The 13,420-nt window shown below is 40.3% G+C and overlaps 1 protein-coding gene across 11 annotated transcripts in view; it reads left to right on the top strand.

Annotated features, from left to right (window-relative positions):
• fryl (furry homolog, like) overlaps positions 1-13,420 on the top strand; it is a 95,573-nt gene that overhangs the window by 45,464 nt on the left and 36,689 nt on the right. For 7 of the 11 annotated variants that reach the window (XM_024258972.2, XM_024258971.2, XM_036211725.1 and 4 more), the window contains 19 exons: positions 1,804-1,848; positions 3,350-3,453; positions 3,536-3,644; positions 3,745-3,831; positions 3,911-4,082; positions 5,595-5,727; positions 5,803-5,910; positions 5,997-6,234; positions 6,307-6,486; positions 7,490-7,585; positions 7,658-7,926; positions 10,166-10,373; positions 10,470-10,594; positions 10,681-10,738; positions 11,953-12,044; positions 12,129-12,295; positions 12,376-12,536; positions 12,609-12,719; positions 12,814-12,968. In XM_024258972.2, coding sequence (XP_024114740.1) covers positions 1,804-1,848; positions 3,350-3,453; positions 3,536-3,644; positions 3,745-3,831; positions 3,911-4,082; positions 5,595-5,727; positions 5,803-5,910; positions 5,997-6,234; positions 6,307-6,486; positions 7,490-7,585; positions 7,658-7,926; positions 10,166-10,373; positions 10,470-10,594; positions 10,681-10,738; positions 11,953-12,044; positions 12,129-12,295; positions 12,376-12,536; positions 12,609-12,719; positions 12,814-12,968 — 2,618 coding nt within the window. The remainder of the gene's footprint in view (positions 1-1,803; positions 1,849-3,349; positions 3,454-3,535; positions 3,645-3,744; positions 3,832-3,910; positions 4,083-5,594; positions 5,728-5,802; positions 5,911-5,996; positions 6,235-6,306; positions 6,487-7,489; positions 7,586-7,657; positions 7,927-10,165; positions 10,374-10,469; positions 10,595-10,680; positions 10,739-11,952; positions 12,045-12,128; positions 12,296-12,375; positions 12,537-12,608; positions 12,720-12,813; positions 12,969-13,420) is intronic. The other 4 variants (XM_024258970.2, XM_024258973.2, XM_024258965.2 and 1 more) reach the window with 3 other exon arrangements.

Here is a 13,420-nt window from a genome sequence, read left to right as displayed (position 1 = left end):
CTCTACGAAGCTCCATAATCCACGTTTTTATATGATACTGGCAGCGACGTGGAACAGAGTTTCGGTTTAGGACCCATTCCAAGTAGAAACTAAGTAGTAAATGTCTCATAACAACCAAAACCGTGAGGCTGACTGAACAGTGAAGGATTTTGTTAGTTTTGTTCGCTGTGTACAGCTGCTCAAAGAGGCTCAGTGTGCTCTGCTGCCAACTAGTGGTCGGAGGTTTAGGTGGAAAACAAAAGCAAGATGGTGAAGGACGCTCATAAATAATTAAATAAATATCATCAACATTCTAAATTGATACAAATATTGCCAAAGAAAATATTGCGATGTATCGCCCAATCGATTTTTTCCTACAACCCTATAAACTACACTCCAATTGTCTCGTGAACAGCAGTAACAGCCTTTGAGCTGTCCACAGGGTTTGTGGGGTTGGAAAAAATGAAAAATGCGAACAACACGGCTGCGTCTCGCCTACATGCCCTTACTTACACTTGCACGTTGTTCACTGTGACCCGTCGCCCACAGTATGCCTGTAATAAAACGTTTAAGAACCTTTTCTTTCTACGAAAACGCGTGGTGATCTATGATCTTGATATTTCCTGTGTGCCACGGACGGGGTGTCTGAGGGAAAGAGATGGGCAAACCTGAGGGTAAGAGATGGGCCCCTGTAAGGGCAGATGTGACTAAGGCTTTACTGACTGAGTTCTACTTCATCCAGAGTTAGACGAACATTTAATTATGTTCCTGTGAGAGTCGCTTCAATGATTTGACGGTTTGATTGCTCAGGGACCTCTTCATTTTTGCATGGACTTTGTCTTTTAGAATTGGTTTGGATGAAGGGGCAGAGAGGAAATCATAAAGCTTGTGGTGCTTTTTCTGCTGAACAAACTCCATTAATCAAATATCTGGTTTTATGCCAATAAAACAAAGTTTAGACATTTGTTATAGCAGCCTTTTGGATGCTGAGGTGGGTAGTAATGAGCTACATTTATTCAGTCACTTAACTTGAGTGTTTTTTTGAAAATAATTTTACTATTAAGATCAGTTCTCCCACTTTTTACTTTGCTTTTGGTAAAAATATAATCTAGCGTCAATGTTTACAGAAAATATTTTTTGAAGTTGTATCATAATATTTAAAAATAAGTAATTTTACTTTCTTTGTCTGCTGATTCAATAGAGCTATACAGCAGCTGATGTTTTTGACTTCTGTTAGTTTGGATCATCACGTCTTACTGCATTTCTGTCTGAATGGGATGGTCTGTGAGTGAAGGTAAATCCAGGCCTTATTAGCTTTGTGCGGAGGCGGATCAGTGATGCTCTTGAAGCATGATGATTGTCACTGATGATCGAAGCTGGAAATTGATGGCTGCTGCTGCTGATCTGGTTGTGGGTGCTTGTTGACCATGAGAGAAAGAAGCAACACATTGTTGGGTTTTCCTTTTCTCCTTCCATCCTTCTGTTCCCATTTAATCTCTCTGTCTGGTCTCTGTCTCACCGTCTGATTTCCAATCAACAGCTCACCTTATTTTGCTCTAACACCTAGAAGTTAGTATTCTTCTTTCTGTAAACGACTGTATGTTGACCTGTTCCATCCAGATGAACTGTTGGTGTTTCGAGCATGCAGCTGGCACACTGAACAGTTCATCCTCATTTATGTTCTGTCACTCTGACAAGAGGAAAGGTGGTCTGACCGCTCTTGTCACATTTTTTTTTCTCTTTTTGACTGGCATGTGTCCCTCCCCAACCCTGCATTCTCTGTCTCCTGTCATGTCATCTCTCTCTCACGATGACTTGCTCCAGATGCCATCTAACAACAGCATCCGCAAGCAGATTGAGACACTGCAGGTGAGTTATTGGGTGTCTGCGACCGGCCTAGTGACCCCCCTCCTGAAACCGGGTCTAGCTTAGAACCAGCTACCTGCAGCGCTGCGGTTCTTGATTTGTGTTGCTCTGCAGAAACAGTGGTGTGTATCGCAGTAGGAGGTTTGGATGTTTGGTGAAGCTGGTCTGTTTCCATGAGCAGCAGCTGTTTAGCTTTCATTAGTAATACCTCAGTGCCTTAAATCAGTTCTTTTTTGTGGACGTGAAGGCAGTAATGCAGGGCTACCATCACAACAAGATTTGAAATATTGCACTGGACTATTTTCAGATTGTAATGTTAACCCTCATGCTCTCTTATGGGTCCAGATGACCCCACCCTTACATTGATGTTTGTTCCATCCTATGACGAAGGTAGACAGGATTTTATGTCTGCCACGGAAACCAGTGAAGATGGAAGTGGAATCTGGATCAGAACTGTACGGCTGGATAGCTAGAATAGTGCTTGCCATTTTTGTTGCGCTGCTAATGTTAGCTTGGGGTTGTGAATGGCTGTAAGCTACTGGGAGAGTGTAAACAGATGGATGATGGGAAATGAGGGAAGGCTTACTCCATACTAACAGTTCCGTCCACAAGTCTGATAAACTCCTGCAGAAACAATGTCCTAGAAAACGACACAGGTTTTTTTTATTTTTATTTTGGTTAAAAACTTCATCATTATAATTAAAAATCTACTGGAAAGTATTTTCAAAATAGATCAAAAGATGATCCGAGTGAAACTTAAAATTATGGCAATCCTGAGACTAGACGTTTTAGCTGTAAAGATAGAAATGCTTCTCTTATAGCTGATGTTTTGAAGGTTTTGTGCTCCACTGAGAGGATTGGCCTCTCAATAAATACTGCTCTGAGGAAGAAGAATCTTCATTTATTATCTTTTTCTGTAATCATGGTGTTTTAGCAATCTGGGATTTATTCAGCTGCTAACTCAATCGATTTGTACAGTCAAACTGCGCTCGCAATTACTTGATGGGACCTCACCAGCTTGTTTTTTAGATTATTCCAGCCACGAAAAACTACTCCAACACGTTTTCTTTCTTCTACCAATATGAAAATGTCACCAGACCTGAAACTTACTTTGAGAATACATTAAAAAAAAAACAAGAAATTCTTCTAAACATGTGTGATATGATCTTTCCGTGGACAAGTTAGAATAAAATGGCTGAATAAAGTAATGAAAAGACGGTCCAGTACCATTTAAATGGAATTTACTGTTTTACTGAATTCTCTGCTTGTAATCATAAAGTGTTGGAAGACCTGTTTGTCTTCATAACTAACTAAAACCTACTCAGATATTTGCTAAAGGGCATCCTGGCAATTACTGGACTATGAAAATATAAGTGTTTGGATTTGAGTTTGTTCACAGTTCATACATCTTATCAAGCTGCTCCTTCAAAGATCATGGGTAAGTCTTTAATGGTCATTGTAAAAGTCTGGCTCACATTGTCTTGTGTTCTTATGCTTCTGACAGAATAAGGATCCTAAAATGTCCCGTGTAGCATTGGAGTCCCTCTACAGGCTTCTTTGGGTCTATATCATCAGGATCAAGTGTGAGAGTAACACTGTCACTCAGAGGTCAGCTGGACGCATTTTCTTTCCTTCTATTCACATAAATAGTTAAATGTTTTTGAAGCAGAGTCTTTGTTTCTCTCTGTAGTCGACTGCTCAGCATCGTGTCAGCACTTTTCCCTAAAGGCTCCCGGAGTGTGGTGCCCAGAGACACGCCTTTAAACATTTTTGTCAAGATCATCCAGTTCATAGCTCAGGTAGGCCTGCAGCTGCTCCCACACCAGAACATTTGGCCAATTTGGAAAAACACCTCGTAGTCACTAATGCGGACAAATTATTGGCTGTTTGCTATTGCAGGAAAGGCTGGACTTTGCTATGAAGGAGATTATCTACGACCTCCTCTGTGTGGGAAAGTCCCACAAAACCTTCACCATCAATCCAGAGGTAAAATGTAGAACGAGGACAAACCTTGGAGGAATATTTGTGCACTCTTTCTTAATGTGTCTCACTTCCACCCCGTCAGAGGATGAATATCGGTTTAAGAGCCTTCTTGGTGATTGCTGATAGCCTGCAGCAAAAAGACGGGGAGCCACCAATGCCAACCACTGGCATCATCATGCCCTCTGGGAACACCCTGCGAGTCAAAAAAGTCTTTCTGAATACCACCCTCACTGATGAAGAAGCTAAAGTCATAGGTACAGTTGATTTTTGGACAAATAATGTTAACCCTAAGAGAGGACTTAAATAGAAACTAGATATATAGCATTACCTGCAATAATGCTAGTGTAAATGCTATCAGCTGAATGTGGCCGCTGAAGATGCTAGTGCTGATAGCTGGAGATGCTGAAATTGATAGCTAAAAACCCTGAACCTGATAGCTAAAAAAATGAAGCTAATAGCTGAAAAGGCTGAAGCTGATATCAAGTTAAAATATTACCTAAATTCCAAATTAGCCTAAAAAAAAAACTGGTCAAATGTCTAAATTAGCCAAAATAGCTAGCATGTAGCTGAAATATTAGCTAAACTCCAAATAATAGGTTAAAATAGCCTGAAAAACCTTAGTTATGCCAAAATAGTTCCAAAAGCTAGCATGATCCCTGTATAGCAGCTGAAAATCCAAAATAGCCCCATACCCCCAGCAGATCCCAAAACAGCCTAAACTCCTGTGATATTAGCAGCTAAAATATTAGATGAATCCCAAATTATCAGCACAGCACACAGTGGGAAAAAAATCTACAACAGACTTAAACATGTGCAGACTACTTGTTGAAAACTGGAGAACTTTGTGTGCATGTGTCTGAGATGGAGGGTTCCGAAGTCGTCAGGGCAACGAGCACAGAGGGAGACGGGCGGCTGCGTCCCTCTATCCTGTTGGAAAATGCAGCCCTGCACTTAGCCCCCCAAAATGCTTGTATCTTTTAAACTGTTTTCCTCAGGGTAAAAGTAAAAACACAGTCAGAATCCACAGATGTTGGACTACAACTAGTGCGATTTTCATGATTTTGTGCCCAGATACACAGAAGTACTCGCAAGTTAAAAATGAACAACCTCAAAAAAATGTTCTCCGCCGAGAAAAGCATTGGGTCTAATGGGAGGAATTGTGAGCTTTTGCTGATATTTGGGGCCACTGTAGGAAAACTACATGGATAAGGATTTTCAGAGTTCTATCGTCTGAAAGCCAGGAAAAATGCCTACGTTTTGATGTAAAAACTTTTTCAATGAGGGACACAATGGAAGTGTTGGAGCAAAACAAAAGTAATTTATTTGTCTTATTTTGCTCTACTCTAGTGAGTCAACTTTGAACTGTGACATTTTAAAAACCGTAGGGAGTTTTAAAGATAAAAATACACGTTCAAGAGACCAAAGTCTGCTGAATAGATAAAAAGTTGAATGGTTTCTGAAGCTGAAACTCTGCTTGACTTCTATTGTTTTGTAGAGCTGAAAGTTTTTAGCTGAAAAAAAGATTTTCAATGGAGTTCAAAAAGCGGTAGATGGTTGAAAAGTTTAAAAAGTTGAAGAGTTATGAAGTTGAAGCTTTCAAGCACCCGTCTCCTAAAGGAGCTAAATATTTTGATAGTTGAATGACCTGAATAGGTGAAGGGTTTGAAGAGCTACGGACGGACTAAAAATGTACGGAAGGAAAAATGGATCACTGTAGTGTGAATGCTCCACCGCATTCACGCAATAACTGCTTTGGTGTTTTCCAGGTATGTCATTATACTATCCACAAGTTAGAAAGGCCTTAGATAACATCCTCCGTCACCTGGACAAGGAAGTGGGACGCTCCATGAGCATGACCAGCGTTCAGATGTCCAACAAGGAGCCTGAAGATATGATCACGTATGCAAACACGACCTGCTTTCACACAGAGTTATCGTCTGCACCTGTAACCTGCTGTCCTTGATTGTGCTGCAGGGGTGAAAGGAAGCCAAAAATCGATTTGTTTAGGACATGTGTAGCTGCCATCCCAAGACTTTTGCCGGATGGCATGAGCAGACAAGAGCTAATAGAACTTCTTGCAAAGTAATGTTGACTTCATTCAATCCCTTCTCTGCAGGAGCTTTTGCCATTTCCTAACAAACGTCTGCTTTTTTGGGTTTCTTCTGTAGACTGACCATCCACATGGATGAGGAGCTTCGTGGTCTTGCCTTTACAACCCTTCAAGCTCTGATGGTGGACTTCCCTGAATGGCGTGAGGATGTGCTGTCAGGCTTTGCGTACTTTATAGTCAGAGAGGTTACAGATGTCCACCCCACTCTGTTGGACAATGCTGTGAAGATGCTCCTGCAGCTCATCAGTCAGTGGAAGCAGGCCTTACAGAGCAACAACAAGAGTCACGAGTCGCAGGTTGGTGTGTCTGTGCTGCTATCGGGAACACACCTACCTGAATGGGAGATTTTAATGACATTTTGTTTGTAGCAGACCTCCAAAAACCGGCGTTCTGTGTCTCTGGAGCGGACCTCTCCGTCGACAGTGCTCCATGTGGTGGAGGGATTGGCTCTGGTTGTGCTCTGCAGCTGCCGCCCCGCTACACGCAGACTAGCTGTTAATGTCCTCAAGGAGGTTCGCGTGCTGCACGCTGCACTGGGAATCGCCAAGGTAATCCCTTTAGATCACAGGTGTCAAAGTCAAGGCAATTCCATCCGGCCCTCCAGATCATTTTGTTTTATTGTTATTAATGGCCCAATCTTATCTTGAGCTCATTTATAACTTGAGCAATTTTGAAAAATATATTTTTATGTAGAGTAAAATATTGAAAGTTATTTAAGGTTTAAGTTGATTAATTCTGGAATAATATTCCTGCCATTTTATTATTCATAATTATGTTAAAAAGTGATGGTTTTAACGTTTTAAAAATGGTCATTGTGCTAGCTTTTTGGACTATTTTGGCGTTTACTAAGATTTTTAGGCTATTTTGGAGTTTAGCTAATGCTTAGCTAGTGCTAGCTGTTATGGCTAATTTAAACTTAAAAAAAATTTTTTTTTTTAGCTGTTTTGGAGTTTAGCTAATATTTCAGCTGCATGCTAGCTGTTTTGGCCAGTTTAGGCTTTAAAAAAAAAAAAAAACAATTTGGGCTGTTTTGGAGTTAGGCTAATAATTACATGCTAGCTGTTTCTGCTAATTTAGTTTTTTTCAGTTTTTTAGACTATTTTTAGTTCTTTTTCACCTACATACTAGCTGTTTTGGCTATCCTACTTTTTTTTTGGCTAATTTGCATTTAGCTAATCTTTTAGCTGGCTATCAGCTTCAGCGTTTTCAGCTATCAGCTTCAGCATCCTCAGCTATCATCACTAGCATCTTCAGCAGCCAAATTCATCTTACAGCATTCACACTAGCATTATCACAGGTAATGCTATATATCTAGTTCATAATTATATTAAAAAGTTACGGTTTTAAAGTTTTAAAAATGTAATTTTAGAGTGTTCAATAAATGCTTATCCTGTTCGGCCCGCGATCTAAGGTGTGTTTTGGATTTTGGCGCCTTGTGTGATTGAGTTTGACACCTCTGATTTAGACGTTGTAGGCATATCAGTTTTTGCAGCAAGTTGTTCTCTAATTTCTGTATGCTTTTACTAAACTTTGCTTTTATGTTCTCACAAACTCCATCAGGGAGATGAAGAGCTGGCCATTGATGTAATGGATAGGTTGAGTGCATCAGTGTTGGAGAGTTTCATTCACCTGACTGGCGCTGACCAGGTACGCTTCAGAATATTTACAACCACAGACATGTGAGACTCTGCTCACGGTGTGCCGCTTTCTCTCCTGCAGACAAACCTGCTGTATTGTCCCAGTGGGATAGATCTTCAGACGCTGGCGGAGTGGAGCTCATCTCCCATCAGCCATCAGTTTGACGTCGTGAGCCCGTCACACATCTGGGTGTTTGCCCACGTCACTCAGGGCCAGGATCCCTGGGTCATCAGTTTCTCCAGCTACCTGCGGCAGGAGAACCTGCCCAAGCATTGCCCCACGGCCCTCAACTACGCCTGGCTGTTTGCCTTCACCCGTCTGCAGCTGCTGTCTCCACAAGTTGATTTGAAGTAGGTCTTTCAGTTCTGGAGTGTATCTGAGTTTGTATGAACTAAAAAAAAAAAAAAAAAAAACTACAAAACAAACAAACAAAAACTCTGGAAATTCTTTTGTATCAAAATCATTTTTTAAATAACAAGCAGTTTTATGTTCATTGAAAATGAATGTTAGAGCTACAGATCCTTAAGAATAATGATCATCACAAGCTTTCTTCTGGAAAATATGTTTAAATGATCAAGTTTTAACAAAGAAAAGTTAAATAATCAACATTATTCCTCTTGGAAACTTTTCCCTTCACAGGTTTTTCAATATTTAGATATTGCTTATTGGAAGGGCAGGTTTATTTTGAACACTTTTGTGCTCGTTTAGACTCTTTATAGGGATTTTTTAGGGAACTCAAACCTGTTTAAAAACAATGTTATTATTTTAAGCTTTCATCATGACAGTATTAGCTCTGTTTGCCATTGTTTTGTTTTTGTTTAACAGTATTAGAGTTTATTTCTGTAATTTATTTGCTAGCATCAACATGACAGCTGTTTGAATCGATATCTGTGTTTTGTATTCTTTAGCTTTTCCAACTTTTTGTCCGTCAGCTTGTGTAGCTTCTGGAAAGCAACTTGAAAGTTGTGTTAATGGACAGGTTGCTATGACATCATCAGTAATCGTCCACCCTCCATGCTGGAGGCCAGTGGTGGAACTAAATGCAAATGAACATAAAAATTGAGGAATATCAACAGCAATTATGGTCTGACGATCTTGTAACCTATCAGCACAAATTACGCTACATTGACGGGTTAGATCCTCACCAGCTGGGTCTCCATTAACTCTGAAATAGTGCAAATTGGATCTGCGATGATGAAGTCTCTTAAATGAAATACCCCAATATTGAAAAAAAAAAAACTCACATTCATCAAAAAAGTTTTGCACTTGTGGGAGGTGGTTTTTGGGCCACATCAAAATCATATTTTTTTTTACAAAACAGCAATGAAAAAACTTTTTCCAAATTAAATCCAGTTTATAGTAGAAACTAGGAACAAGAGATCCCACGGCAGACAACTTCAAACCTCAAAAAGTTGTTTTTTCATAGTATGACCCCTTTAAAACCATACTGGTTCTCATCCATCACTTTGTTTTTTGAATAAAGTATTGCGTTAGTTGGTTTGTGTTTATTCCCCAAATTAGGATTTAATAGAAACAGGGTAATTGTTAAGTTGTGTTTTTTTGCGACATTTCTAGAATTCAGATAAAGTTTTGCACATATGGAGTGTAATGGAAAGTTGTCTAAAGAAAGGCCAGTTTATGGTGGAACTGGCTGCTTTGGCAGAAATCTCGGATCGCGACTTGGTGAATTGTCTGCTTTCGTCACTGAACCTGTTTATACACTGCAGGAGATTCGTGCACACAAGGGACTAGAGGTGCATGATCATTTCACAACCTAAAACACAACATAAATGAAGGTAGAGTTCAATACTACTTTCACGCTATACCTGTGAAGGAAAGGATCCAGTTACCCATCATTCAGTGGGGTAAGAGGAGCATTCAGGTGTGAAAGTATAGTCGTAACATGAACCTGCTTTATAAATGGAGCTGCTTTGGTGTATAACATCCCAGTTCAGGACTTATCTCAGTAAAGAACAGACTGCAGCAAATCCAGAGCAGTCCACTGCAGCTTTGGACTGCAATTCCTCCCGAATATTTTCACCTGCAGCTTTTTAAATGCATCTACCTAGAGAATATTTAGTTAATGTTTATAGAATCTGACCTCTAACTGGATGACCTGAGGAAACTCAGATTAGCCACAGTCGGTTGAGTCGTGTCCTTCAACAAGTTTTTGGTCATTTCTCCCTGATGACTGCAGGTCATCCAGAATATTCATGATTGGTCTTTTCAGGTTGTGGCAACCATAAACACCACAGAGGTTGGACAATATTGAACCTCAAATTTAAAAGAATGAACTCTGTGTACAGCGAGTTAGTAGTTAGTAGTTGTTCCTCCGCATGGTGGACAGGAAGTTCTGTGACAACCCGTCTATATTTGAGACATTACAATCTTCCTGTAGTTCCTCATTTAGTCTTTGAGTGTCTTCAGGTTTCGTTGTCAGCGTTCAGTCATCGTGAGTCTGAAGTGACTGTCAACTCCTAAAACTAAAGAAGCTCTCTCTGTATTTCAGCCATTTAGCTTAGTGATTTTTTTTTCCTTTTATTTGCCAACTTGCCAACATTTTTTTTTTGTTTTTCTGTCTCCCTGCAGCAGCCCCATCAATGCCAAAAAAGTCAACAGTCTAAACAGCAGCGACTCCTACATTGGCCTTTGGAGGAACTACCTGATTCTGTGCTGCAGCTGTGCCTCCCCCTCCCCTTCCATGTCCTCCTCATCCTCCACGTCTGGCTCCGTCCGCTGCCCCCTACCCGAGACGCTGGCGTCCACTCCAGACAGCGGCTACAGTTATGACTCAAAGGTTGACAAAGATCCGTCTCTCCTGCATCATTGTTGTGTTGAGGTTGTGCAGGGACAAATGTGAAGCGTTCTTTGGTTGCATTGCTGGTGTTTGCAGATTGTTGGTGCTCCGTCCCCCTCGTCCCTCTTCAAACACATCGTTCCCATGATGCGCTCCGAGAGCATGGACATAACAGAGTCTCTGGTGTTGGGGCTTGGCAGGACCAACCCCGTAGCCTTCAGGTAAAAACAGGTTCCTCTTGTGGTATATCAATCTTTGCTTAAACACATTTTAAAAAATAATTGATTTTCTCCTTTCTGTTCTTTAGAGAATTAATAGAGGAGTTGAATCCTATCATTAAAGAAGCTCTGGAAAGAAGGCCTGAAGTAAGTGAAATCTGTAAACGGTTAACATTTATTTTAACGTCCCCCTCAGATGAAAATCCTGTTTTTGAGTTTTTAACATGTCTGTGGCATTTTTCTTATGAAAGAGAACAAATCTCATAAGATATAATTTTGTTTTTTCATTTCCGAGTATTTCTCCTTTTAAATCAATCAAACTGTCTTGGACAGACTCTGTCTGAATGAATGATCTTCTTTCCATCAACAGCTCTGCTGCACATGCTAAAGGCAGAAAACGATTTAACCAATATCCAAAGATCATTTATTAAAAATGAGGAAAAATACAATCTCAGGGAAAAAAAAATTCTCATTCATAAAGCACGAGCAAAGTTTTGTGTTTCAGTATGTGGTGTGAAACTGTGGAACGAACCAGTAAATTCCTGAAACAATGTCCAAACATAAGAGTTTAAGTATAGATACAGAAATATGATTATTGATAAATATATACAAATACAAAACATTAACATTTGTAAATATGCTTGTCTATAAAATGAGGTTGTGTTATTCATGTGAGTGTTTTTGGAAATGAGTTACATGTGTGTACATGTGTAGTTGTAATATAATGTACTTTTAGCTAGGGGACTGAACTTTAACTTTGAGTGTACTGGGCAAAAAATGGGGAAATGTGAACGGCGGCTCATTTGACCGCAGTTGGAAAGGATTGTAAATCAATGAAAGAGCATTTTGATGTTAGCTTTGATTATTTTATCAAGAACTCTGAGAAACCAATGATTGAATGTATTGATCACAGTCAATAAACATTGGAGAATTAGCTAAAAGAGTCTTTGGTGAACTGGAAGGAGAAAGAATCAGGATTTTGGAGGAAGTTCTGTCCATGAAGATCTTCACTTCCTTGTCCAGCTGACATCCGGATCAGAACCATACGGCTGGACATTACCCAGATTGATGGATGTTTTTATGTAGCAGAGGTGAAGATTTACGCTAGAGAGACACAGAGCTATCAGAATCAGAGAGGGGGGTGAGGGGCGGAGTTCCAAAAAGCCACGCCCCCTCAGAGGAGATTTTGTAAACAGAGGCTTCAGATCAACATGAAAAATGTTTTTTTAAGACATTTAAGTTGTTGGATTTTGGTTAAAAACTTCATAATTGTAATTAACACACTACTGGGAATTTTTTTTAAATAAAAACACCTCAAACAGAAAATGACTTCAACCTGATGAAAGAAATGTCTTTCACAGAACATGAAGCGGCGCAGGCGTCGAGACATCCTCAGAGTCCAGCTGGTCCGGATATTTGAGCTTCTTGCTGATGCTGGTGTCATCAGCCATACGTATGTGCTCTATAGACAAAATAAAAACCAATCATTGAATAGCCTCTTCGTGTAGTTGATAAACTCTCAAATGCTGTCTTGCAGAGTCAGTGGAGGTTTAGAGAACAACTCTCTGAACAGCGTGCTGCTGGAGTACGTTGATCTGACCAGGCAGTTGCTGGAGGCAGAAAATGACAAGGACTCCGACACGCTGAAGGACATCCGCTGTCACTTCAGCGCACTCGTGGCCAATATCATCCAGAATGTTTCAGGTATGACCTGTCCTTTAAAATCCACTGCTAACCAAGTTTAGGCAGAGAAAATAAAGGTCGTCTTTTTGCCTATTTTTTAGTCAAGAACCGGAAGAGCATCTTCCCTCAGCAGTCGCTGCGGCACAGTCTCTTCATGCTGTTCAGTCACTGGGCTGGGCCCTTCAGCATCATGTTCACCCCGCTGGATCGCTATAGTGACAGAAATATGCAGATAAACCGCCACCAGTACTGTGCACTAAAGGTAAAAACGCCACCAGCTGCTGTTTCCAAATGTAAAACCTGTAGTTGAAACAAAGTGCTGTTGGTTTTCCAGGCCATGTCTGCAGTGTTGTGTTGTGGACCTGTAGCAGACAACGTGGGCCTCTCCTCTGACGGCTACCTCTACAAGTGGCTGGATAACATCCTGGATTCACAGGACAAGAAGGCTGGTGTTATTTTTTAATCTGGCTCTCACTCCACCTGCAAACAGCTGGGAAACCGTACATCTGACAGCACTGGATCTTTGGAATCCTCTGCAGGTCCATCAGCTTGGTTGTGAGGCGGTGATGCTGCTGCTGGAGCTGAATCCGGATCAGAGTAACCTGATGTTCTGGGCTGTGGACCGTTGTTACACCGGCTCACGCCGCGTCGCCGCCGGCTGCTTTAGAGCAATTGCTCACGTCTTTCACAACAGGTACTTCCCTTCTCAGCAGGAATGTAATGATTCAGTCAAGCCACAATTCAATTTAGTTTTAAAGTCACAATTTCAAATTTTTTCTGAATATTTTTTTCTTTTCTAAACACAATGAATTAAAGGTATTTTAAGGCCAAGTATATTTTCTTTTTACCCCTTACATCTGTCTGTTTTCCTACTAACAGAAAGGATTCAATACAAATAAACAATTATACAGTATATAATACTGAAATGATCACAAATGCTTTCATACTCTGTTCATGCGGACCCCTCCGCACCCAGGATCTGCTTACAGGGAGCAAAAAAACAGATTGAAAATTGGAAAAACTGGGATTTTAAATTTGAAAGAAAATTGAAAATTTGAGAGCAGTTTTAAACTTGAAAATACATAGTGAAAACTTGAAGGAATTATTGAAAATTTGGAAAAATGAAATTCAACATTTGAAAAAAAT

This window comes from Oryzias melastigma, linkage group LG4, assembly GCF_002922805.2.
Source record: "Oryzias melastigma strain HK-1 linkage group LG4, ASM292280v2, whole genome shotgun sequence".
NCBI classification, from domain to species: Eukaryota; Metazoa; Chordata; class Actinopteri; order Beloniformes; family Adrianichthyidae; genus Oryzias; species Oryzias melastigma.
Note: the sequence above shows the minus strand (reverse complement) of the source record. Positions and strands in the feature narration are given on the sequence as shown.